General features: G+C 49.1%; 1 protein-coding gene across 2 annotated transcripts in view; it reads right to left on the bottom strand.

Moving 5' to 3' along the window:
• LOC140069228 (low affinity immunoglobulin gamma Fc region receptor III-B-like) overlaps window positions 1-16,251 on the bottom strand; it is a 52,155-nt gene extending 35,904 nt beyond the window's left edge. For both annotated transcript variants that reach the window (XM_072114687.1, XM_072114688.1), the window contains exon 1: window positions 15,353-16,251. In XM_072114687.1, the coding sequence (XP_071970788.1) occupies window positions 15,353-15,425 (73 nt within the window). In that variant the 5' untranslated portion in view covers window positions 15,426-16,251. The remainder of the gene's footprint in view (window positions 1-15,352) is intronic.
• Between the last annotated feature and the right edge of the window lie 11,488 nt (window positions 16,252-27,739).

Here is a 27,739-nt window from a genome sequence, read left to right as displayed (position 1 = left end):
GTCACCACTAGCAGTGCTCTTATTACCCCCTCACTACCCTATGTCACCACCAGCAGTGCTCTTATTACCCCCTCACTATCCTATGTCACCACTAGCAGCGCTCTTATTACCCCCTCACTATCCTATGTCACCACCAGCAGTGCTCTTATTACCCCCTCACTATCCTATGTCACCACTAGCAGCGCTCTAATTACCCCCTCACTACCCTATGTCACCACTAGCAGTGCTCTTATTACCCCCTCACTATCCTATGTCACCAATAGCAGTGCTCTTATTACCCCCTCACTATCCTATGTCACCACTAGCAGTGCTCTTATTACCCCCTCACTACTCCATGTCACCACTAGCAGTGCTCTTATTACCCCCTCACTACCCTATGTCACCACCAGCAGTGCTCTTATTACCCCCTCACTATCCTATGTCACCACTAGCAGTGCTCTTATTACCCCCTCACTACTCCATGTCACCACTAGCAGTGCTCTTATTACCCCCTCACTATCCTATGTCACCACTAGCAGTGCTCTTATTACCCCCTCACTATCCTATGTCACCACTAGCAGTGCTCTAATTACCCCTCACTACCCTATGTCACCACCAGCAGTGCTCTTATTACCCCCTCACTATCCTATGTCACCACTAGCAGTGCTCTAATTACCCCTCACTACCCTATGTCACCAATAGCAGTGCTCTTATTACCCCCTCACTATCCTATGTCACCACTAGCAGTGCTCTAATTACCCCCTCACTATCCTATGTCACCACCAGCAGTGCTCTTATTACCCCCTCACTACTCCATGTCACCACTAGCAGTGCTCTAATTACCCCCTCACTATCCTATGTCACCACTAGCAGTGCTCTTATTACCCCCTCACTACCCTATGTCACCACTAGCAGTGCTCTTATTACCCCCTCACTACCCTATGTCACCACTAGCAGTGCTCTTATTACCCCCTCACTACCCTATGTCACCACTAGCAGCGCTCTTATTACCCCCTCACTACTCCATGTCACCACTAGCAGTGCTCTTATTACCCCCTCACTACTCTGTGACCACCAGCAGTGCTCTTATTACCCCCTCACTACTCCATGTCACCACTAGCAGTGCTCTTATTACCCCCTCACTACTCTATGTGACCACCAGCAGTGCTCTTATTACCCCCTCACTACTCTATGTCACCACTAGCAGTGCTCTTATTACCCCCTCACTACCCTATGTCACCACTAGCAGTGCTCTTATTACCCCCTCACTATCCTATGTCACCACTAGCAGTGCTCTTATTACCCCCTTTACTACCCTATGTCACCACTAGCAGCGCTCTTATTACCCCCTCACTACTCTATGTCACCACTAGCAGTGCTCTTATTACCCCCTCACTATCCTATGTCACCACCAGCAGCGCTCTAATTACCCCCTCACTATCCTATGTCACCACTAGCAGTGCTCTTATTACCCCCTCACTACTCCATGTCACCACTAGCAGCGCTCTTATTACCCCCTCACTACCCTATGTCACCACCAGCAGTGCTCTTATTACCCCCTCACTACCCGATATCACCACTAGCAGTGCTCTTATTACCCCCTCACTACTCCATGTCACCACTAGCAGTGCTCTTATTACCCCCTCACTACCCTATGTCACCACTAGCAGTGCTCTTATTACCCCCTCACTATCCTATGTCACCACTAGCAGTGCTCTAATTACCCCCTCACTATCCTATGTCACCACTAGCAGTGCTCTTATTACCCCCTCACTACTCCATGTCACCACTAGCAGCGCTCTTATTACCCCCTCACTATCCTATGTCACCACTAGCAGTGCTCTTATTACCCCCTCACTATCCTATGTCACCACTAGCAGTGCTCTTATTACCCACTCACTACCCTATGTCACCACCAGCAGCGCTCTTATTACCCCCTCACTATCCTATGTCACCACTAGCAGTGCTCTTATTACCCCCTCACTATCCTATGTCACCACTAGCAGTGCTCTTATTACCCCCTCACTACCCTATGTCACCACTAGCAGTGCTCTTATTACCCCCTCACTACCCTATGTCACCACCAGCAGTGCTCTTATTACCCCCTCACTATCCTATGTCACCACTAGCAGCGCTCTTATTACCCCCTCACTATCCTATGTCACCACCAGCAGTGCTCTTATTACCCCCTCACTATCCTATGTCACCACTAGCAGCGCTCTAATTACCCCCTCACTACCCTATGTCACCACTAGCAGTGCTCTTATTACCCCCTCACTATCCTATGTCACCAATAGCAGTGCTCTTATTACCCCCTCACTACCCTATGTCACCACTAGCAGCGCTCTAATTACCCCCTCACTACCCTATGTCACCACCAGCAGCGCTCTTATTACCCCCTCACTATCCTATGTCACCACTAGCAGTGCTCTTATTACCCCCTCACTACTCCATGTCACCACTAGCAGTGCTCTTATTACCCCCTCACTACCCTATGTCACCACCAGCAGTGCTCTTATTACCCCCTCACTATCCTATGTCACCACTAGCAGTGCTCTAATTACCCCTCACTACCCTATGTCACCACTAGCAGTGCTCTTATTACCCCCTCACTATCCTATGTCACCACTAGCAGTGCTCTTATTACCCCCTCACTATCCTATGTCACCACTAGCAGTGCTCTTATTACCCCCTCACTACCCTATGTCACCACTAGCAGTGCTCTTATTACCCCCTCACTACCCTATGTCACCACTAGAAGTGCTCTTATTACCCCCTCACTACCCTATGTCACCACTAGCAGTGCTCTTATTACCCCCTCACTATCCTATGTCACCACTAGCAGTGCTCTTATTACCCCCTCACTACCCTATGTCACCACTAGCAGTGCTCTTATTACCCCCTCACTATCCTATGTCACCACTAGCAGTGCTCTTATTACCCCCTCACTATCCTATGTCACCACTAGCAGTGCTCTTATTACCCCCTCACTACCCTATGTCACCACTAGAAGTGCTCTTATTACCCCCTCACTACCCTATGTCACCACTAGCAGTGCTCTTATTACCCCCTCACTACTCTATGTCACCACTAGCAGTGCTCTTATTACCCCCTCACTACCCTATGTTACCACTAGCAGTGCTCTTATTACCCCCTCACTACCCTATGTCACCACTAGCAGTGCTCTAATTACCCCCTCACTACTCTATGTCACCACTAGCAGTGCTCTTATTACCCCCTCACTATCCTATATCACCACTAGCAGTGCTCTTATTACCCCCTCACTACTCCATGTCACCACCAGCAGTGCTCTTATTACCCCCTCACTATCCTATGTCACCACTAGCAGTGCTCTTATTACCCCCTCACTACCCTATGGCACCACTAGCAGTGCTCTTATTACCCCCTCACTATCCTATGTCACCACCAGCAGTGCTCTTATTACCCCCTCACTACCCTATGTCACCACCAGCAGTGCTCTTATTACCCCCTCACTACCCTATGTCACCACTAGCAGTGCTCTTATTACCCCCTCACTACTCCATGTCACCACTAGCAGTGCTCTTATTACCCCCTCACTACTCTATGTCACCACTAGCAGTGCTCTTATTACCCCCTCACTACCCTATGTCACCACCAGCAGTGCTCTTATTACCCCCTCACTACTCTATGTCACCACTAGCAGTGCTCTTATTACCCCCTCACTACCCTATGTCACCACCAGCAGTGCTCTTATTACCCCCTCACTATCCTATGTCACCACTAGCAGTGCTCTTATTACCCCCTCACTACTCTATGTCACCACTAGCAGTGCTCTTATTACCTCCTCACTACTCTATGTCACCACCAGCAGCGCTCTTATTACCCCCTCACTACCCTATGTCACCACCAGCAGTGCTCTTATTACCCCCTCACTACTCTATGTCACCACTAGCAGTGCTCTTATTACCCCCTCACTACCCTATGTCACCACCAGCAGTGCTCTTATTACCCCCTCACTATCCTATGTCACCACTAGCAGTGCTCTTATTACCCCCTCACTACTCTATGTCACCACTAGCAGTGCTCTTATTACCCCCTCACTATCCTATGTCACCACTAGCAGTGCTCTTATTACCCCCTCACTATCCTATGTCACCACTAGCAGTGCTCTTATTACCTCCTCACTACTCTATGTCACCACCAGCAGCGCTCTTATTACCCCCTCACTACCCTATGTCACCACTAGCAGTGCTCTTATTACCCCCTCACTACCCTATGTCACCACTAGCAGCGCTCTTATTACCCCCTCACTACTCTATGTCACCACTAGCAGTGCTCTTATTACCCCCTCACTACTCCATGTCACCACTAGCAGTGCTCTTATTACCCCCTCACTATCCTATGTCACCACTAGCAGTGCTCTTATTACCCCCTCACTATCCTATATCACCACTAGCAGTGCTCTTATTACCCCCTCACTACTCCATGTCACCACCAGCAGTGCTCTTATTACCCCCTCACTATCCTATGTCACCACTAGCAGTGCTCTTATTACCCCCTCACTACCCTATGTCACCACTACCAGTGCTCTTATTACCCCCTCACTACCCTATGTCACCACCAGCAGTGCTCTTATTACCCCCTCACTACCCTATGTCACCACTAGCAGTGCTCTAATTACCCCTCACTACCCTATGTCACCACTAGCAGTGCTCTTATTACCCCCTCACTACTCTATGTCACCACTAGCAGTGCTCTTATTACCCCCTCACTACCCTATGTCACCACCAGCAGTGCTCTTATTACCCCCTCACTACTCTATGTCACCACTAGCAGTGCTCTTATTACCCCCTCACTATCCTATGTCACCACTAGCAGTGCTCTTATTACCCCCTCACTACCCTATGTCACCACCAGCAGTGCTCTTATTTCCCCATCACTACCCTATGTCACCACTAGCAGTGCTCTAATTACCCCCTCACTACCCTATGTCACCACTAGCAGTGCTCTTATTACCCCCTCACTACTCCATGTCACCACTAGCAGTGCTCTTATTACCCCCTCACTACCCTATGTCACCACTAGCAGTGCTCTTATTACCCCCTCACTACCCTATGTCACCACTAGCAGCGCTCTTATTACCCCCTCACTACCCTATGTCACCACCAGCAGTGCTCTTATTACCCCCTCACTACCCTATGTCACCACTAGCAGTGCTCTTATTACCCCCTCACTACCCTATGTCACCACTAGCAGTGCTCTTATTACCCCCTCACTACCCTATGTCACCACTAGCAGTGCTCTTATTACCCCCTCACTATCCTATGTCACCACTAGCAGTGCTCTTATTACCCCCTCACTATCCTATGTCACCACTAGCAGTGCTCTTATTACCCCCTCACTATCCTATGTCACCACCAGCAGTGCTCTTATTACCCCCTCACTACTCTATGTCACCACTAGCAGTGCTCTTATTACCCCCTCACTACTCTATGTCACCACTAGCAGTGCTCTTATTACCCCCTCACTACCCTATGTCACCACTAGCAGTGCTCTTATTACCCCCTCACTACTCTATGTCACCACTAGCAGTGCTCTTATTACCCCCTCACTACCCTATGTCACCACTAGCAGTGCTCTTATTACCCCCTCACTATCCTATGTCACCACTAGCAGTGCTCTTATTACCTCCTCACTATCCTATGTCACCACTAGCAGTGCTCTTATTACCCCCTCACTATCCTATGTCACCACTAGCAGTGCTCTTATTACCCCCTCACTATCCTATGTCACCACCAGCAGTGCTATTATTACCCCCTCACTATCCTATGTCACCACTAGCAGTGCTCTTATTACCCCCTCACTATCCTATGTCACCACCAGCAGTGCTCTTATTACCCCCTCACTACTCTATGTCACCACTAGCAGTGCTCTTATTACCCCCTCACTACTCCATGTCACCACTAGCAGTGCTCTTATTACCCCCTCACTATCCTATGTCACCACTAGCAGTGCTCTTATTACCCCCTCACTATCCTATGTCACCACTAGTAGTGCTCTTATTACCCCCTCACTATCCTATGTCACCACTAGTAGTGCTCTTATTACCCCCTCACTATCCTATGTCACCACTAGCAGTGCTCTTATTACCCCCTGTGTCACCAATACCCTATGTCACCACTAGCAGTGCTCTTATTACCCCCTCACTACTCTATGTCACCACTAGCAGTGCTCTTATTACCCCCTCACTATCCTATGTCACCACTAGCAGTGCTCTTATTACCCCCTCACTACCCTATGTCACCACTAGCAGTGCTCTTATTACCCCCTCACTACTCTATGTCACCACTAGCAGTGCTCTTATTACCCCCTCACTACTCTATGTCACCACTAGCAGTGCTCTTATTACCTCCTCACTACTCTATGTCACCACTAGCAGTGCTCTAATTACCCCTCACTACCCTATGTCACCACTAGCAGTGCTCTTATTACCCCCTCACTACTCTATGTCACCACTAGCAGTGCTCTAATTACCCCTCACTACCCTATGTCACCACCATCAGTGCTCTTATTACCTCCTCACTACTCTATGTCACCACTAGCAGTGCTCTAATTACCCCTCACTACCCTATGTCACCACTAGCAGTGCTCTTATTACCCCCTCACTACCCTATGTCACCACTAGCAGCGCTCTAATTACCCCCTCACTACTCCATGTCACCACCAGCAGTGCTCTTATTACCCCCTCACTACCCTATGTCACCACCAGCAGTGCTCTTATTACCCCCTCACTATCCTATGTCACCACTAGCAGTGCTCTTATTACCCCCTCACTACTCCATGTCACCACCAGCAGTGCTCTTATTACCCCCTCACTACCCTATGTCACCACTAGCAGCGCTCTTATTACCCCCTCACTATCCCATGTCACCACTAGCAGTGCTCTTATTACCCCCTCACTACTCCATGTCACCACTAGCAGTGCTCTTATTACCCCCTCACTACTCCATGTCACCACTAGCAGTGCTCTTATTACCCCCTCACTACTCCATGTCACCACTAGCAGTGCTCTTATTACCCCCTCACTACCCTATGTCACCACCAGCAGTGCTCTTATTACCCCCTCACTACCCTATGTCACCACTAGCAGTGCTCTTATTACCCCCTCACTACCCTATGTCACCACCAGCAGTGCTCTTATTACCCCCTCACTACCCTATGTCACCACTAGCAGTGCTCTTATTACCCCCTCACTACTCTATGTCACCACTAGCAGTGCTCTTATTACCCCCTCACTACCCTATGTTACCACTAGAAGTGCTCTTATTACCCCCTCACTACCCTATGTCACCACCAGCAGTGCTCTTATTACCCCCTCACTATCCTATGTCACCACCAGCAGTGCTCTTATTACCCCCTCACTATCCTATGTCACCACTAGCAGCGCTCTAATTACCCCCTCACTACCCTATGTCACCACTAGCAGTGCTCTTATTACCCCCTCACTATCCTATGTCACCAATAGCAGTGCTCTTATTACCCCCTCACTACCCTATGTCACCACTAGCAGCGCTCTAATTACCCCCTCACTACCCTATGTCACCACCAGCAGCGCTCTTATTACCCCCTCACTATCCTATGTCACCACTAGCAGTGCTCTTATTACCCCCTCACTACTCCATGTCACCACTAGCAGTGCTCTTATTACCCCCTCACTACCCTATGTCACCACCAGCAGTGCTCTTATTACCCCCTCACTATCCTATGTCACCACTAGCAGTGCTCTAATTACCCCTCACTACCCTATGTCACCACTAGCAGTGCTCTTATTACCCCCTCACTATCCTATGTCACCACTAGCAGTGCTCTTATTACCCCCTCACTATCCTATGTCACCACTAGCAGTGCTCTTATTACCCCCTCACTACCCTATGTCACCACTAGCAGTGCTCTTATTACCCCCTCACTACCCTATGTCACCACTAGAAGTGCTCTTATTACCCCCTCACTACCCTATGTCACCACTAGCAGTGCTCTTATTACCCCCTCACTATCCTATGTCACCACTAGCAGTGCTCTTATTACCCCCTCACTACCCTATGTCACCACTAGCAGTGCTCTTATTACCCCCTCACTATCCTATGTCACCACTAGCAGTGCTCTTATTACCCCCTCACTATCCTATGTCACCACTAGCAGTGCTCTTATTACCCCCTCACTACCCTATGTCACCACTAGAAGTGCTCTTATTACCCCCTCACTACCCTATGTCACCACTAGCAGTGCTCTTATTACCCCCTCACTACTCTATGTCACCACTAGCAGTGCTCTTATTACCCCCTCACTACCCTATGTTACCACTAGCAGTGCTCTTATTACCCCCTCACTACCCTATGTCACCACTAGCAGTGCTCTAATTACCCTCTCACTACTCTATGTCACCACTAGCAGTGCTCTTATTACCCCCTCACTATCCTATATCACCACTAGCAGTGCTCTTATTACCCCCTCACTACTCCATGTCACCACCAGCAGTGCTCTTATTACCCCCTCACTATCCTATGTCACCACTAGCAGTGCTCTTATTACCCCCTCACTACCCTATGGCACCACTAGCAGTGCTCTTATTACCCCCTCACTATCCTATGTCACCACCAGCAGTGCTCTTATTACCCCCTCACTACCCTATGTCACCACCAGCAGTGCTCTTATTACCCCCTCACTACCCTATGTCACCACTAGCAGTGCTCTTATTACCCCCTCACTACTCCATGTCACCACTAGCAGTGCTCTTATTACCCCCTCACTACTCTATGTCACCACTAGCAGTGCTCTTATTACCCCCTCACTACCCTATGTCACCACCAGCAGTGCTCTTATTACCCCCTCACTACTCTATGTCACCACTAGCAGTGCTCTTATTACCCCCTCACTACCCTATGTCACCACCAGCAGTGCTCTTATTACCCCCTCACTATCCTATGTCACCACTAGCAGTGCTCTTATTACCCCCTCACTACTCTATGTCACCACTAGCAGTGCTCTTATTACCTCCTCACTACTCTATGTCACCACCAGCAGCGCTCTTATTACCCCCTCACTACCCTATGTCACCACCAGCAGTGCTCTTATTACCCCCTCACTACTCTATGTCACCACTAGCAGTGCTCTTATTACCCCCTCACTACCCTATGTCACCACCAGCAGTGCTCTTATTACCCCCTCACTATCCTATGTCACCACTAGCAGTGCTCTTATTACCCCCTCACTACTCTATGTCACCACTAGCAGTGCTCTTATTACCTCCTCACTACTCTATGTCACCACCAGCAGCGCTCTTATTACCCCCTCACTACCCTATGTCACCACTAGCAGTGCTCTTATTACCCCCTCACTACCCTATGTCACCACTAGCAGCGCTCTTATTACCCCCTCACTACTCTATGTCACCACTAGCAGTGCTCTTATTACCCCCTCACTACTCCATGTCACCACTAGCAGTGCTCTTATTACCCCCTCACTATCCTATGTCACCACTAGCAGTGCTCTTATTACCCCCTCACTATCCTATATCACCACTAGCAGTGCTCTTATTACCCCCTCACTACTCCATGTCACCACCAGCAGTGCTCTTATTACCCCCTCACTATCCTATGTCACCACTAGCAGTGCTCTTATTACCCCCTCACTACCCTATGTCACCACTACCAGTGCTCTTATTACCCCCTCACTACCCTATGTCACCACCAGCAGTGCTCTTATTACCCCCTCACTACCCTATGTCACCACTAGCAGTGCTCTAATTACCCCTCACTACCCTATGTCACCACTAGCAGTGCTCTTATTACCCCCTCACTACTCTATGTCACCACTAGCAGTGCTCTTATTACCCCCTCACTACCCTATGTCACCACCAGCAGTGCTCTTATTACCCCCTCACTACTCTATGTCACCACTAGCAGTGCTCTTATTACCCCCTCACTATCCTATGTCACCACTAGCAGTGCTCTTATTACCCCCTCACTACCCTATGTCACCACCAGCAGTGCTCTTATTTCCCCATCACTACCCTATGTCACCACTAGCAGTGCTCTAATTACCCCCTCACTACCCTATGTCACCACTAGCAGTGCTCTTATTACCCCCTCACTACTCCATGTCACCACTAGCAGTGCTCTTATTACCCCCTCACTACCCTATGTCACCACTAGCAGTGCTCTTATTACCCCCTCACTACCCTATGTCACCACTAGCAGCGCTCTTATTACCCCCTCACTACCCTATGTCACCACCAGCAGTGCTCTTATTACCCCCTCACTACCCTATGTCACCACTAGCAGTGCTCTTATTACCCCCTCACTACCCTATGTCACCACTAGCAGTGCTCTTATTACCCCCTCACTACCCTATGTCACCACTAGCAGTGCTCTTATTACCCCCTCACTATCCTATGTCACCACTAGCAGTGCTCTTATTACCCCCTCACTATCCTATGTCACCACTAGCAGTGCTCTTATTACCCCCTCACTATCCTATGTCACCACCAGCAGTGCTCTTATTACCCCCTCACTACTCTATGTCACCACTAGCAGTGCTCTTATTACCCCCTCACTACTCTATGTCACCACTAGCAGTGCTCTTATTACCCCCTCACTACCCTATGTCACCACTAGCAGTGCTCTTATTACCCCCTCACTACTCTATGTCACCACTAGCAGTGCTCTTATTACCTCCTCACTATCCTATGTCACCACTAGCAGTGCTCTTATTACCCCCTCACTATCCTATGTCACCACTAGCAGTGCTCTTATTACCCCCTCACTATCCTATGTCACCACCAGCAGTGCTATTATTACCCCCTCACTATCCTATGTCACCACTAGCAGTGCTCTTATTACCCCCTCACTATCCTATGTCACCACCAGCAGTGCTCTTATTACCCCCTCACTACTCTATGTCACCACTAGCAGTGCTCTTATTACCCCCTCACTACTCCATGTCACCACTAGCAGTGCTCTTATTACCCCCTCACTATCCTATGTCACCACTAGCAGTGCTCTTATTACCCCCTCACTATCCTATGTCACCACTAGTAGTGCTCTTATTACCCCCTCACTATCCTATGTCACCACTAGTAGTGCTCTTATTACCCCCTCACTATCCTATGTCACCACTAGCAGTGCTCTTATTACCCCCTGTGTCACCAATACCCTATGTCACCACTAGCAGTGCTCTTATTACCCCCTCACTACTCTATGTCACCACTAGCAGTGCTCTTATTACCCCCTCACTATCCTATGTCACCACTAGCAGTGCTCTTATTACCCCCTCACTACCCTATGTCACCACTAGCAGTGCTCTTATTACCCCCTCACTACTCTATGTCACCACTAGCAGTGCTCTTATTACCCCCTCACTACTCTATGTCACCACTAGCAGTGCTCTTATTACCTCCTCACTACTCTATGTCACCACTAGCAGTGCTCTAATTACCCCTCACTACCCTATGTCACCACTAGCAGTGCTCTTATTACCCCCTCACTACTCTATGTCACCACTAGCAGTGCTCTAATTACCCCTCACTACCCTATGTCACCACCATCAGTGCTCTTATTACCTCCTCACTACTCTATGTCACCACTAGCAGTGCTCTAATTACCCCTCACTACCCTATGTCACCACTAGCAGTGCTCTTATTACCCCCTCACTACCCTATGTCACCACTAGCAGCGCTCTAATTACCCCCTCACTACTCCATGTCACCACCAGCAGTGCTCTTATTACCCCCTCACTACCCTATGTCACCACCAGCAGTGCTCTTATTACCCCCTCACTATCCTATGTCACCACTAGCAGTGCTCTTATTACCCCCTCACTACTCCATGTCACCACCAGCAGTGCTCTTATTACCCCCTCACTACCCTATGTCACCACTAGCAGCGCTCTTATTACCCCCTCACTATCCCATGTCACCACTAGCAGTGCTCTTATTACCCCCTCACTACTCCATGTCACCACTAGCAGTGCTCTTATTACCCCCTCACTACTCCATGTCACCACTAGCAGTGCTCTTATTACCCCCTCACTACTCCATGTCACCACTAGCAGTGCTCTTATTACCCCCTCACTACCCTATGTCACCACCAGCAGTGCTCTTATTACCCCCTCACTACCCTATGTCACCACTAGCAGTGCTCTTATTACCCCCTCACTACCCTATGTCACCACCAGCAGTGCTCTTATTACCCCCTCACTACCCTATGTCACCACTAGCAGTGCTCTTATTACCCCCTCACTACTCTATGTCACCACTAGCAGTGCTCTTATTACCCCCTCACTACCCTATGTTACCACTAGAAGTGCTCTTATTACCCCCTCACTACCCTATGTCACCACCAGCAGTGCTCTTATTACCCCCTCACTATCCTATGTCACCACTAGCAGTGCTCTTATTACCCCCTCACTATCCTATGTCACCACTAGCAGTGCTCTTATTACCCCCTCACTACTCCATGTCACCACTAGCAGCGCTCTTATTACCCCCTCACTACCCTATGTCACCACCAGCAGTGCTCTTATTACCCCCTCACTACCCTATGTCACCACTAGCAGTGCTCTTATTACCCCATCACTACCCTCTGTCACCACCAGCAGTGCTCTTATTACCCCCTCACTACCCTATGTCACCACTAGCAGCGCTCTAATTACCCCCTCACTATCCTATGTCACCACTAGCAGTGCTCTTATTACCCCCTCACTATCCTATGTCACCACTAGCAGTGCTCTTATTACCCCCTCACTATCCTATGTCACCACTAGCAGTGCTCTAATTACCCCCTCACTATCCTATGTCACCACTAGCAGTGCTCTTATTACCCCCTCACTACCCTATGTCACCACTAGCAGTGCTCTTATTACCCCCTCACTACCCTATGTCACCACTAGCAGTGCTCTTATTACCCCCTCACTACCCTATGTCACCACTAGCAGCGCTCTTATTACCCCCTCACTACTCCATGTCACCACTAGCAGTGCTCTTATTACCCCCTCACTACTCTGTGACCACCAGCAGTGCTCTTATTACCCCCTCACTACCCGATGTCACCACTAGCAGTGCTCTTATTACCCCCTCACTACTCCATGTCACCACTAGCAGTGCTCTTATTACCCCCTCACTACCCTATGTCACCACTAGCAGTGCTCTAATTACCCCCTCACTATCCTATGTCACCACTAGCAGTGCTCTTATTACCCCCTCACTACTCCATGTCACCACTAGCAGCGCTCTTATTACCCCCTCACTACTCTATGTCACCACTAGCAGTGCTCTTATTACCCCCTCACTACTCCATGTCACCACTAGCAGCGCTCTTATTACCCCCTCACTACCCTATGTCACCACTAGCAGTGCTCTTATTACCCCCTCACTACCCTATGTCACCACTAGCAGTGCTCTTATTACCCCCTCACTATCCTATGTCACCACTAGCAGTGCTCTTATTACCCCCTCACTATCCTATGTCACCACTAGCAGTGCTCTTATTACCCCCTCACTACCCTATGTCACCACCAGCAGTGCTCTTATTACCCCCTCACTATCCTATGTCACCACTAGCAGTGCTCTTATTACCTCCTCACTACTCTATGTCACCACTAGCAGTGCTCTTATTACCCCCTCACTACCCTATGTCACCACCAGCAGTGCTCTTATTACCCCCTCACTACCCTATGTCACCACCAGCAGCGCTCTTATTACCCCCTCACTATCCTATGTCACCACTAGCAGTGCTCTTATTACCCCCTCACTATCCTATGTCACCACTAGCAGTGCTCTTATTACCCCCTCACTACCCTATGTCACCACTAGCAGTGCTCTTATTACCCCCTCACTACCCTATGTCACCACCAGCAGTGCTCTTATTACCCCCTCACTATCCTATGTCACCACTAGCAGCGCTCTTATTACCCCCTCACTATCCTATGTCACCACCAGCAGTGCTCTTATTACCCCCTCACTATCCTATGTCACCACTAGCAGCGCTCTAATTACCCCCTCACTACCCTATGTCACCACTAGCAGTGCTCTTATTACCCCCTCACTATCCTATGTCACCAATAGCAGTGCTCTTATTACCCCCTCACTATCCTATGTCACCACTAGCAGCGCTCTTATTACCCCCTCACTACCCTATGTCACCACTAGCAGTGCTCTTATTACCCCCTCACTATCTTATGTCACCACTAGCAGCGCTCTTATTACCCTCTCACTATCCTATGTCACCACTAGCAGTGCTCTTATTACCCCCTCACTACCCTATGTCACCACTAGCAGTGCTCTTATTACCCCCTCACTATCCTATGTCACCACTAGCAGTGCTCTTATTACCCCCTCACTACCCTATGTCACCACCAGCAGTGCTCTTATTACCCCCTCACTACCCTATGTCACCACTAGCAGTGCTCTTATTACCCCCTCACTACCCTATGTCACCACTAGCAGTGCTCTTATTACCCCCTCACTACCCTATGTCACCACTAGCAGTGCTCTTATTACCCCCTCACTACCCTATGTCACCACTAGCAGTGCTCTTATTACCCCCTCACTACTCCATGTCACCACTAGCAGTGCTCTTATTACCCCCTCACTACCCTATGTCACCACCAGCAGTGCTCTTATTACCCCCTCACTATCCTATGTCACCACTAGCAGTGCTCTTATTACCCCCTCACTATCCTATGTCACCACCAGCAGTGCTCTTATTACCCCCTCACTATCCTATGTCACCACTAGCAGTGCTCTTATTACCCCCTCACTATCCTATGTCACCACTAGCAGTGCTCTTATTACCCCCTCACTATCCTATGTCACATGTAGCAGTGCTCTTATTACCCCCTCACTACCCTATGTCACCACTAGCAGTGCTCTTATTACCCCCTCATTATCCTATGTCACCACTAGCAGTGCTCTTATTACCCTCTCACTACCCTATGTCACCACCAGCAGCGCTCTTATTACCCCCTCACTATCCTATGTCACCACTAGCAGTGCTCTTATTACCCCCTCATTATCCTATGTCACCACTAGCAGTGCTCTTATTACCCCCTCACTATCCTATGTCACCACCAGCAGTGCTCTTATTACCCCCTCACTATCCTATGTCACCACTAGCAGTGCTCTTATTACCCCCTCACTACCCTATGTCACCACTAGAAGTGCTCTTATTACCCCCTCACTACCCTATGTCACCACCAGCAGTGCTCTTATTACCCCCTCACTATCCTATGTCACCACTAGCAGTGCTCTTATTACCCCCTCACTACCCTATGTCACCACTAGAAGTGCTCTTATTACCTCTTATTATTGATCAATCTGCCTCCATCTTGTACTCACCCGATTCTCTGATATTCAGTACAGAAACCAGAAGACAGAGGAAATGATGATATTTGCTTGTGAGTCCGGCCATTATCCCTCTCTGATAACTATGGGTTTCCTGGGTCCTGGGCTCCTCCGGTGCCTGGCAGATCCCAGTCAGTAGACGTATCACTGGGATCAGGACAGTAGAGATGTAACGTCCACCACAGGAGCCTATAGAGATGTAACGTCTATCACAGGAGCCTATAGAGATGTAACGTCCACCACAGGAGCCTATAGAGATGTAACTTCCACCACAGGAGCCTATAGAGATGTAACGTCTATAGAGATGTAACGTCCATCACAGGAGCCTATAGAGATGTAACGTCCACCACAGGAGCCTATAGATATGTAACGTCCACCACAGGAGCCTATAGAGATGTAACATCCACCACAGGAGCCTATAGAGATGTAACGTCCACCACAGGAGCCTATAGAGATGTAACGTCCACCACAGGAGCCTACAGAGATGTAACGTCCACCACAAGAGCCTATAGAGATGTAACGTCCATCACAGGAGCCTATAGAGATGTAACGTCCACCACAGAAGCCTATAGAGATGTAACTTCCACCACAGGAGCCTATAGAGATGTAACGTCCACCACAGGAGCCTATAGAGATGTAACGTCCACCACAGGAGCCTATAGAGATGTAACGTCCACCACAGGAGCCTATAGAGATGTAACGTCCACCACAGAAGCCTATAGAGATGTAACGTCCACCACAGAAGCCTATAGAGATGTAACGTCCACCACAGGAGCCTATAGAGATGTAACGTCCACCACAGGAGCCTATAGAGATGTAACGTCCACCACAGGAGCCTATAGAGATGTAACGTCCATCACAGGATCCGGGACGGTCACCTCACACGTGGTGACACTACAGACACTGGAGGCTTCTACTTCCTCTTCACATTCTCACGCCAGTCTATAATAAGACGAAGCAGAAGTGGCTCCGGGGTGAGAAAAAATCTTCTTTCTTAATATATTTTTCCTGTGACAGCACTGCCACCCACAGAAACGAGAATGAGGGGGTCATTATAGGCGGAGACGACCATCCCGCTAATACTCGTCATACTACTCATACTACTACTTAGAGGAACTTTCCATACTCTCTCCAGGACAGTGATTGGGAGAGTAAAACAGGACAAGGACAAGTGATGGAGAAGAGAGGAATATTGGGGGGAGACATAGGAGGCGGCTCACCGGGGTCACCACCAGAGGGAGTAATAGCAAAAGTGAGAAGGAATGATAGAAACGGAGAGATACAAAGATCAGTAACGTCACTTCACCTCTCACAGTATTAGTCGGGACGGCACCACACTAATAATACGGGAATATTTTAGGAAGCCTCCAAAGTATTGAGTTTTAAGGTATTTTCTTTGGCAAAGTAGCATCTTCATCTTATTCCATAAACCTGTCGGAATGATCTCCAAGATGTAACTTATTTTCTTTGCACAGCCGGCAGATGCTAAGTCCAAGGAGTTATAGGAAAACTCTGCCCATGGCAACAGACTGGACCAGTCGTCTTATCAGGCAGAAACAAAATGGCGTAGATGGCAGCCCAGGGTCTGGTTAACTCTTTCCACTTGACCATTAGACTGTGAGTGATAGGCGGAAGAAAAATCCAATTTCACTTGTAGCTGGTTACACAGGGATCGCCAGAATTTAGAAACAAACTCAATGCCCTGGTCAGAAATGATGTGCCGGGGAAATCCGTGGAGACGGAACATGTGATGGAAGAACAGACTGGCAAAGCGAGGAGAAAACGGCAGACCTGGCAGAGGAACAAATGGGACATTTTGGAAAACAAGTCAGTTACCACCCAGATGAAGGTATTGCCAGAGGAAGGCGGAAGGTCCGTGATAAAGTCCATAGCCACGTGAGTCCACGGGCAGCTGGGTATCAGCAACGTCTGAAGAAGACCAGCAGGTTTGAGACGAGATGGCTTATTTCTGGCACAGGAAGCACAGGAACCCACAAAGACCCGAACATCCTTGACCAGATCTGGCTACCAATAGAAACGGTAAATGAGGGCGACAGAGCACTGTACCCCAGGATGCCCAGCCACACGTGAGCAATGTCCCCAAGTCAGAATCCTCTTCCGAAGAGCAGGTCAGACAAAGGTCTTGCCAGGAGGTAGCTGCCGGAGGTCCACTAGAGCGGCCACAACCAGTCGCTCTGGAGGGATGACATGCCGAGGAGCCGGTTCTTCCCCAATGACATCCGGGGCACGAGAGAGAGCTCCAGCCTTGATGTTCTTTTGAGCCGGACGGAAGTGGAAAAGGAAATTGAATGAGGAAAAGAAGAGTGACCAGCGGGCTTGTCGCGGATTGAGTCGCTGAGCAATCTGGAGATAGAGGAGGTTCTTGTTATCTGTGTTTATGCAGACCAGAAAATGAGCTCCCTCCAGAAGATGTCTCCACTCTTCTAAAGCAAGTTTTATCGCCAATAGTTCTCGGTCCCCTATGGGAGGAAAAGGTCGTAGAGAAATACCTGCAACTGAGTTGGGCCATTAGGCCCTTTCTGGGTGAGACCCGCTCCAGCTCCTACTGAGGACGCGTCAACTTCCAGGTGGAAAGTCTTCTCTGTATCAGGCCGTGTGAGAAAGGCAGACTTTAATTTAGAGAAGGCTTCTTCAGCTGCCGGAGGCCAGAGTTGGGAATTGGCGTCCTTCTTGGTGAGCGCCACAATAGGAGACACTTGAGAGGAGGAGTGCGGAATAAACTGTAGTTTGCAAAGTACCCAGGGGGCGTGAACATTGAAGAACTGCAGACAAGTTAGCAGGATCCATCTGTAGACCCCTGTCAGAGATAATATAGCCAAGGAAGGGAAGACTCTTCTGATGGAACTGGCATTTCTCAAGTTTGGCGTAAAAGGCGATTGGCTCTTAAACAACTGAGGAATTGCCGTACGTGTGACCGGTGGGATTAAAGATCCGTGGAGAACACCAGGATATCGTTGAGTTAGACCACGAAACAGGTATATAGCAAGTCTCCGACGATGTCATTGACAAATTCCTGAAAGACGTCTGGTGCGTTACAGAGTCCAAACAGCATCACCTGGTACACAAAGTGTCCATTGCGAGTATTGATGGCGGTCTTCCACTCGTCACCTTCGCTGATACGGATGAGGTTAAAGGCCCCACATAGGTCCAGTTTGGAGAAGACCTTGGCTCCACGTAGGCGGTCAGTGGCGGTAACCTTGTTAAGACCGCAATAGTCTATACATGGAGAGAGTGACCCATCCTTTTTGGCCACAAAGAAGAAGTCTGCATCGGCAGGAGAAGAGGATTTACATCAAACCCCCTCTGTAGGTTTTGATGTAGGCAGACATTGCTGCGGTTTCGGACACAGAGAGCGGGTACAACCGATCCCGGGGAGGAGACATGCCCGGCAGCAGGTCAACAGAGCAGTCGTACAGACAGTGTGGTGGCAAAGTCTCTGCCTGCTTCTTCGAAAAGGCACTCGCAAAATCTTGATAAGAGACTATAACAGGTACTGAATGAGGAACCACCATACAGCAAGACTGGCAATCTGGAGAATCTCCCCCATCTTCCAGTTAAGCATGGGTGCGTGGAGCTGCAACCACGGAAGACCCAATAGGATGGAAGACGTGGACCAAGGTCTCTCTTTGTGTAGCGCTCCGACTTGCAGGAACAGAGGATCGGTATGGTACCGGATTGGACCGCAGGGAAATGATGCTGGGAGACCAGAGCAGTATAAACAAAGTTTCCTACAGAGACAGAATCCAAGGAGGCAGAAATCTGGAACTGGCTACCTTTCCCAGAGCTGAGCAGGAGGGGAATATCCAGACGTAGAGAAGCTATGCCCTCACCAAGGGTTGCTTCACCCAAGACCTCTAGGCGCGTGCATTTCCTGGACGCTGAGGACAGTCATTGCAGCAGACACGGAAGGCGGCAGGCACGGTCTTTGAAAGGCAGGAGCCAGGCAGGGCAAACATCGAGTCTTGATCTGCATTTGTTTCCAACGCTGCTCCTCAGAACGCTCAGCAAACCGTATGTCAATCTGAGTGGCCAGAGAGATGTGACCACTCAGCATAGATGGCAGGTCACGTGCAGCCAGTGCATCTTTAAACGGCCCAGAAAACCCCTTTTTGCTGCTTCATTCCAGGATAGTTAGAAGTCTGAGTACAGAACTGCACAGCAAAATCACCGACAGACAAGTCCCCTTGACGCAGGTTCAGCAGCGCAGTCTCAGCAGAAGACGCCCGTGCAGGTTCCTCAAAGATGGACCGGAACTCAGTGAAGAAGGAGGTAATCGGAGCCGTGACCGGATCGTCTCTGTCCCAGAAGGGAGTAGCCCGTACCAGGCCCTTCCTGGAGAGGAGTCTGATGATGAATGCCACCCTAGACTGTACTTTGACAAACTGTGTCAGCGCAAGTTCAATGTGCAGAGAGCACTGGGTGATAAAGCCCCTGCACAACTTGGGGTCCTCATCGAACTTTGATGGCATGGAGAGTCTCAGCACAGGTTCAGCAGAAGGCAGGCTAACCGGAGCAGCAGATTATCAGCACCAGAACCTCCGCACCTGTGACTCGGCAGTGAAGGAAAGGTTTCTATTCTTTGGGTCTACTCTCCGGCACCTCCAGCGCTCGGCACTGTGCACTCCACATACTGCACTTTGCATTCGTTTTGATAAATGTGGCCCAAAGTCTTTTTAAAATAATTTGGAAAACATTTATGACATTTAATAGACAAATTATTTCCACTTTAGATTTGAAATTGCAAAGCGAAAAAAATAATGTAATGAAAAACAAAATGTATAACAGAAAAATAGATTAAAGAACAACTATAAAAAAAAGTTCATATTATACACAAAGTGTGTGAACGCGGTCACTAAGCTGAAGGAGAGGAAATGGGGAACCTAAAAACATCCACCAATGAGGGGGGGCGTCTGCGGCAGGACAGGATGTGGACGAAAAGTTACTTCTGGTTTATGACCAAGTTCTTGGAATGAGTAAATGTCAGCAGAACGAACGTCCCGACCATCATCATGTTAGCAGATAAGAAAAATTCTACTTTAGTGCCCAGGGCTGGGTCAAGGTCAGTGGAGGCCCCTGGGCTTAAAATCTGATGGGGTCTCTTTAAAATTTTACTTGTTGAGCCAACTTTTTGTTAATAGGCCTCCTGCAGCTTCTGCAGAACCTCATCATACACCCCACACCCGCTGCAGAACATGATAATACATTGTATTATGAGTAACTCGTAATACTAGGCGACTCAGCCGCTGCAGAACCTCATCATACACCCCACACCAGCTGCAGAACATGATAATACATTGTATTATGAGTAACTCGTAATACTAGGCCGCTGCAGAACATCACAGTACACGACTCAGCTGCTGCAGAACATTGCAGTACACGACTCAGCTGCTGCAGAACATCACAGTACACGACTCAGCTGCTGCAGAACATCACAGTACACTACTCAGCCGCTGCAGAACATCACAGTACACGACTCAGCCGCTGCAGAACATCACAGTACACGACTCAGCCGCTGCAGAACATTGCAGTACACCACTCAGCCGCTGCAGAACATTGCAGTACACCACTCAGCCGCTGCAGAACATTGCAGTACACCACTCAGCCGCTGCAGAACATTGCAGTACACTACTCAGCCGCTGCAGAACATCACAGTACACGACTCAGCTGCTGCAGAACATTGCAGTACATGACTCAGCTGCTGTAGAACATTGCAGTACACGACTCAGCCGCTGCAGAACATCACAGTACACGACTCACCCGCTGCAGAACATCACAGTACACGACTCAGCCGCTGCAGAACATCGCAGTACACGACTCAGCTGCTGCAGAACATCGCAGTACATGACTCAGCTGCTGTAGAACATTGCAGTACACGACTCAGCCGCTGCAGAACATCACAGTACACGACTCACCCGCTGCAGAACATCACAGTACACGACTCAGCCGCTGCAGAACATCGCAGTACACGACTCAGCTGCTGCAGAACATCGCAGTACACGACTCAGCCGCTGCAGAACATTGCAGTACACGACTCAGCTGCTGCAGAACATTGCAGTACACGACTCATCTGCTGCAGAACATGATAATACATTGTATTGTGAGTGGCTCGTAATACTCGCCTTCATTGCTACCAGTTTGAGGACTGTGCAACCTTTTGATCACTTATGTTAAAATTATGTAAAAGTGGCGTTTTAGACATTTGGGGGCTATTTTCCGTTATGGGGTTCACCTCCGGGAATAACCATTATTATATTTTGATAGATCGGAGATTTTGGGACACAGAGACAGTTAATGGGGCACAGTTACTTACCTGGCCCAGCGAGTTCCCCGAAAGTGCATTGTCCGTGTATAATGTGCTGTGCAGGGAGTCACTAAGATCCTGCACCCGATATCCTGCATGTGTCGCTTCCCCGCTCAGGTCCCAGGAGTTCACCTTCTTCCCGGTGCATGTAAGTGCATTGTCCGTGTATAATGCGCTGTGCAGGGAGTCACTAAGATCGTGCGCCTGATATCCTGCATGTGTTTCTTCCCCGCTCAGGTCCCCGGAGTTCACCTTCTTCCCGGTGCATGTAAGTGCATTGTCCGTGTATAATGCGCTGTGCGGGGAGTCACTAAGATCGTGCGCCCGATATCCTGCATGTGTCTCTTCCCCGCTCAGGTCCCCGGAGTTCACCTTCTTCTTCCTGGTGCATGTAAGTGCATTGTCCGTGTATAATGCGCTGTGCGGGGGAGTCACTAAGATCGTGCTCCCGATATCCTGCATGTGTCGCTTCCCCGCTCAGGTCCCCGGAGTTCACCTTCTTCTTCCTGGTGCATGTAAGTGCATTGTCCGTGTATAATGCGCTGTGCGGGGAGTCACTAAGATCGTGCGTCCGATGTCCTGCATGTGTCGCTCCCCGCTCAGGTCCCCGGAGTTCACCTTCTTCTTCCTGGTGCATGTAAGTGCATTGTCCGTGTATAATGCGCTGTGCAGGAAGTCACTAAGATCGTGCGCCCGATATCCTGCATGTGTCGCTTCCCCGCTCAGGTCCCCGGAGTTCACCTTCTTCTTCCTGGTGCATGTAAGTGCATTGTCCCTGTATAATGCGCTGTGCGGGAAGTCACTAAGATCATGCGGCCAATATCCTGCATGTGTCACTTCCCCGCTCAGGTCCCCAGAGTTCACCTTCTTCTTCCTGGTGCATGTAAGTGCATTGTCCATGTATAATGCGCTGTGCGGGGAGTCACTAAGATCGTGCGCCCGATATCCTGCATATGTCACTTCCCCGCTCAGGTCCCCGGAGTTCACCTTCTTCTTCCTGGTGCATGTAAGTGCATTGTCTGTGTATAATGCACTGTGCGGGGAGTCACTAAGATCGTGCGCCCGATATCCTGCATGTGTCGCTTCCCCGCTCAGGTCCCTGGAGTTCACCTTCTTCTTCCTGGTGCATGTAAGTGCAATGTCCGTGTATAATGTGCTGTGCGGGGAGTCACTAAGATTGTGCGCCCGATATCCTGCATGTGTCACTTCCCCGCTCAGGCCCCCGGAGTTCACCTTCTTCTTCCTGGTGCATGTAAGTGCATTGTCCGTGTATAATGCGCTGTGCGGGGAGTCACTAAGATCCTGCGTCCGATATCCTGCATTTGTCGCTTCCCCGCTCAGGTCCCCGGAGTTCACCTTCTTCTTCCTGGTGCATGTAAGTGCATTGTCCGTGTATAATGCGCTGTGCGGGGAGTCACTAAGATCCTGCCCCCGATACCCTGCATGTGTCGCTCCCCGCTCAGGTCCCCAGAGTTCACCTTCTTCTTCCTGGTGCATGTAAGTGCATTGTCCGTGTATAATGCGCTGTGCGGGGAGTCACTAAGATCCTGCCCCCGATACCCTGCATGTGTCGCTCCCCGCTCAGGTCCCCAGAGTTCACCTTCTTCTTCCTGGTGCATGTAAGTGCATTGTCCGTGTATAATGCCCTGTGCGGAGAGTCACTAAGATCGTCTGCCTGATATCCTGCATGTGTCGCTTCCCCGCTCAGGTCCCCGGAGTTCACCTTCTTCTTCCTGGTGCATGTAAGTGCATTGTCCGTGTATAATGCGCTGTGCAGGGAGTCACTAAGATCATCTGCCTGATATCCTGCATATGTCGCTTCCCCGCTCAGGTCCCCGGAGTTCACCTTCTTCTTCCTGGTGCTTGTAAGTGCATTGTCCATGTATAATGTGCTGTGCGGGGAGTCACTAAGATCCTGCACCCGATATCCTGCATGTGTCGCTTCCCTGCTCAGGTCCCCGGAGTTCACCTTCTTCTTCCTGGTGCATGTAAGTGCATTGTCCATGTATAATGCGCTGTGCGGGGAGTCACTAAGATCATCTGCCTGATATCCTGCATGTATCGCTTCCCCGGTCAGGTCCCCGGAGTTCACTTTCTTCTTCCTGGTGCATGTAAGTGCATTGTCCATGTATAATGCACTGTGCGGGGAGTCACTAAGATCGTCTGCCTGATATCCTGCATGTGTCGCTTCCCCGCTCAGGTCCCCGGAGTTCACCTTCTTCTTCCTGGTGCATGTAAGTGCATTGTCCATGTATAATGCGCTGTGCAGGGAGTCACTAAGATCGTGCGCCCGATATCCTGCATGTGTCACTTCCCCGCTCAGGTCCCCGGAGTTCACCTTCTTCTTCCTGGTGCATGTAAGTCCATTGTCCGTGTATAATGTGCTGTGCGGGGAGTCACTAAGATCGTCTGCCTGATATCCTGCATGTGTCGCTTCCTCGCTCAGGTCCCCGGAGTTCACCTTCTTCTTCCTGGTGCATGTAAGTGCATTGTCCGTGTATAATGCGCTGTGCGGGGAGTCACTAAGATCATCTGCCTGATATCCTGCATATGTCGCTTCCCCGCTCAGGTCCCCGGAGTTCACCTTCTTCTTCCTGGTGCTTGTAAGTGCATTGTCCATGTATAATGTGCTGTGCGGGGAGTCACTAAGATCCTGCACCTGATATCCTGCATGTGTCACTTCCCCGCTCAGGTCCCCGGAGTTCACCTTCTTCTTCCTGGTGCATGTAAGTGCATTGTTCCTGTATAATGTGCTGTGCAGGGAGTCACTAAGATCCTGCACCCGATATCCTGCATGTGTCACTTCCCCGCTCAGGTCCCCGGAGTTCACCTTCTTCTTCCTGGTGCATGTAAGTGCATTGTCTTGGGACACAATTTCAAAGTTAAATTCCGCGCTTAGTCCGAATCTGTTGGATTGTGCCCCCCCCCCCCCCCATTTCTGTCGCATGAAAGCAGCGCCAAAATTCAATCTTGTGTGACCCAATTCCAGCGCAACCCCCTGTTAAATACCTGTCAAAGCTGCACAAATACAAAAAATGGCGAACAATCCAACGAAAGTGCACCGCGACCCTTAATAAATAAGGGTCTACTATTCTACTATTTTTAGACCACTAAGGGCACTTTAACTGTAACTGGTCTGCTTGTCCCTACCATATACTGCACTGTATTTCAGTATGTGGCCTTTTTACATAGGATTCATTACAATGAGCCACCGGCACCAGGGTCGGCTCCGGGTCTCTGTAGGCCCCTGGGTGGCAGAGCCTCAGTGGGCCCCTTTACAGTGAACTCACATGGTGGCATAAAAAATTCTGAAACTAAAACCCCTGTTCCCTAAAATATTCCTTTGTTTATCATTCCAAACAGCCCCCTCATGGTTCTTTTATATAACCCCCCCCCCCTCACCCACTATGGATTCCTTATGTACAGCCTTATGTGGGCCCCCCCAGCAGCTCTGGGTCCCAGGTAGTGCTGGAGCCAGCCCTGATTGACCCTTTGTAACAAATCTACAGAAGCCATACAAAGACCCGAGGCTGTCATGGCAACCGATCGTTGCCAACAAAGATGGCTCCGCCCATGGGTGGTGGTAAAAAAAAAATAAGAAGAACTGCCAGTCCACTAGCCCACTAACCCACAACCCGTAAACCTAAGCCACTAATTGTAGCCCAATAACCATAACCCGAATCCGGCAGACCCAGAGTGACCTCATGCCGGATCTTGGGCCGCGGCCTCACATTTGGGGACCACTGATCTAGAGGATCACCTTCACTTTTCTTTTCTTTTTTTTTTTTGTGTGTTGTCTAATAAACCGAATTAGTGAATTTTTTTTCACTTTTTTAAAATTTATTATTATTGTTACCTTTTTTTATGTTGAAGACCACCGTTACCTATGGGGTCATGTCGTCTTGTAATCTCCGCCTCTCTGACTCTGTAGCGATGAATGAGTTTCATGGCTCCAGATAAATGCGGCTTCTACAGCACCCGAATAGAAGCCGTATTTGCGTGTTACCCGAATATTTCCGATTTGCGCCGATTTTCCCTGTATTTCCCCGGGATTTTGGCGCACGCGATCGGATTGTGGCGCATCGGCGCTGGCATGCACGCGACGGAAATCGGGGGGCGTGGCCGAACGAAAACATGACGGATTCGGAAAAACCGCCGCATTTAAAACAAAAAATGTGTCGCGGAGCTTGCACTTACCTTCACTCACCCGAGCCGGTGTATTCCAGTGCGTTCCGGGGAACTTCAGCGCAGCAGCGACACCTGGTGGACGGCGGAGGAACTGCCTTAATAAATCCCGGCCGGACCCGAATCCAGTGCAGAGAACGCGCCGCTGGATCGCAAACGGACCGGGTAAGTAAATCTGCCCCAATGAGGCATGATGGGAAATCAGGGATACAGTGGGGACATGAAGGGCATCATTTGGGCTCCTGGACGGGTATAGCCTTCACCTGTAGGCCACAGTAAGGAGGGAAGATGTGATATAGGTCAATATCAGCACTTTTCATACAAAGTTTCTTGTCGTTTTAGATTTAGTAGCTGGAAATTCTGAGAAAAAAAAGAAATTGAGAATAAGAAATGGATATCAATTTTATTCACCGACAATCATTTCTTTTCTTTCCCCCACAACAGATTGTCCTGCTGCTGTGATCCCATGAGATCACCTGTAATCTATGAGGGAGCCTGGAGGGAAGTGTTCTACTATTCTACAGCTCCCCCGCAGGATAAGTGAGGTATTACACTGTTTATAGTGAAATCACTAGTCTCTCTGTTTAGTCACCCAGTGATAGAGAGAATTTCCTTGTAACTTCCCTCTATGTTGGCTCAATCCTAAAAGGAATCCTAAAAGGAAATATTACAGCGCAGTCCTCGGTATATATATATATATCCCTAGAATGCATGACCATAAAAATCTACACTTTTACATACCTGGGGCCTTTTAGGCCCGTGTGCAAATAACATGGAATAACTCAAATAAAAATACTTTTCAAAGTTTATTTGAAAAATGCAAAGTAAGGATGCATTCCTACTAGCGCTGGTGTCTGCCGGGAGGGGATCTGTACTGGATCTGACCTCCTGGTGTCCCCAGCTAAGGCTGGTAGAATCTGGGCATTCCGGCAGCCTTAACTGGAGTTACCAAGAGATCCTATCCATTATGGATCACCTCCTGGCAAACACCAGCGCTAGTGAGAATGCATCCTAAGATGTGAATAATTCAAAACATTTTGTGCAAAAAAAAAACGGGCTTAAAACGCCCAATATACTCATTCGATATAACTCTGTTTTTGTCTAAAACTTTTTTTATATATATATATATATATATATATAAAAGTTGCAGTAAACATGCTGCAGGAATTTCCCTTTTCAAAGTTTCCTTTTCGAATTTACTAATGACGGCAAAATCTTTCACACGTTATCTGTGCGAAAGAATGGTCCTTGCAGACATTTTGTCCACAAGTGGTACAGCCACGCTCCGATTTCCTGTCCTTCTTTGCTGGACATATGTAACATCGCTTTCTTTTTTATCTCTTGGCTCTGGATGTTCCTGACAACGTATACCACATCTGATCATCGCTTACAGAAAATCTCTCTTTTGGACAAGAATTGTGGAATTCCTACAGTTCCTTGAGCAACTATTACAATATTATTTGATGGGGTGCATCCAAGAACCCTAGGAGTACTGTACCAAAAAACATTTGTTTTGGATGTTCTGGTTGTACGTTCTGCTGGATCCATTTCTTCTTCATCATCTGAAGAATCACTCAATGATGAAGTAGAGACATTAGCTGGTGGCATGTACTCTTCATCAGACAAAGAAAGTTCACTATCTTCATCACTATCAAAAATGATTGCTTTCATTTCTTGGTCAGTCAAACCCCTGGATGTAGACTGTGCCATTGTACCTTAAGAATTCAGTAAACTATCATGAAAAAAAAAATGATTACAATAAGGCCCATTCCACACTTGCGAGTGTGATGCGATGAACTCGCATCACACTCGCAACGCAAGCTGCCGGGAACGCACAGCCCGAACACTGCACACCGGGAGTGAACTGACATGCT

The sequence above is a fragment of the Engystomops pustulosus genome, chromosome 7 (assembly GCF_040894005.1).
Source record: "Engystomops pustulosus chromosome 7, aEngPut4.maternal, whole genome shotgun sequence".
NCBI lineage: Eukaryota > Metazoa > Chordata > Amphibia > Anura > Leptodactylidae > Engystomops > Engystomops pustulosus.
This window is presented reverse-complemented; position numbering and strand designations above follow the sequence as displayed.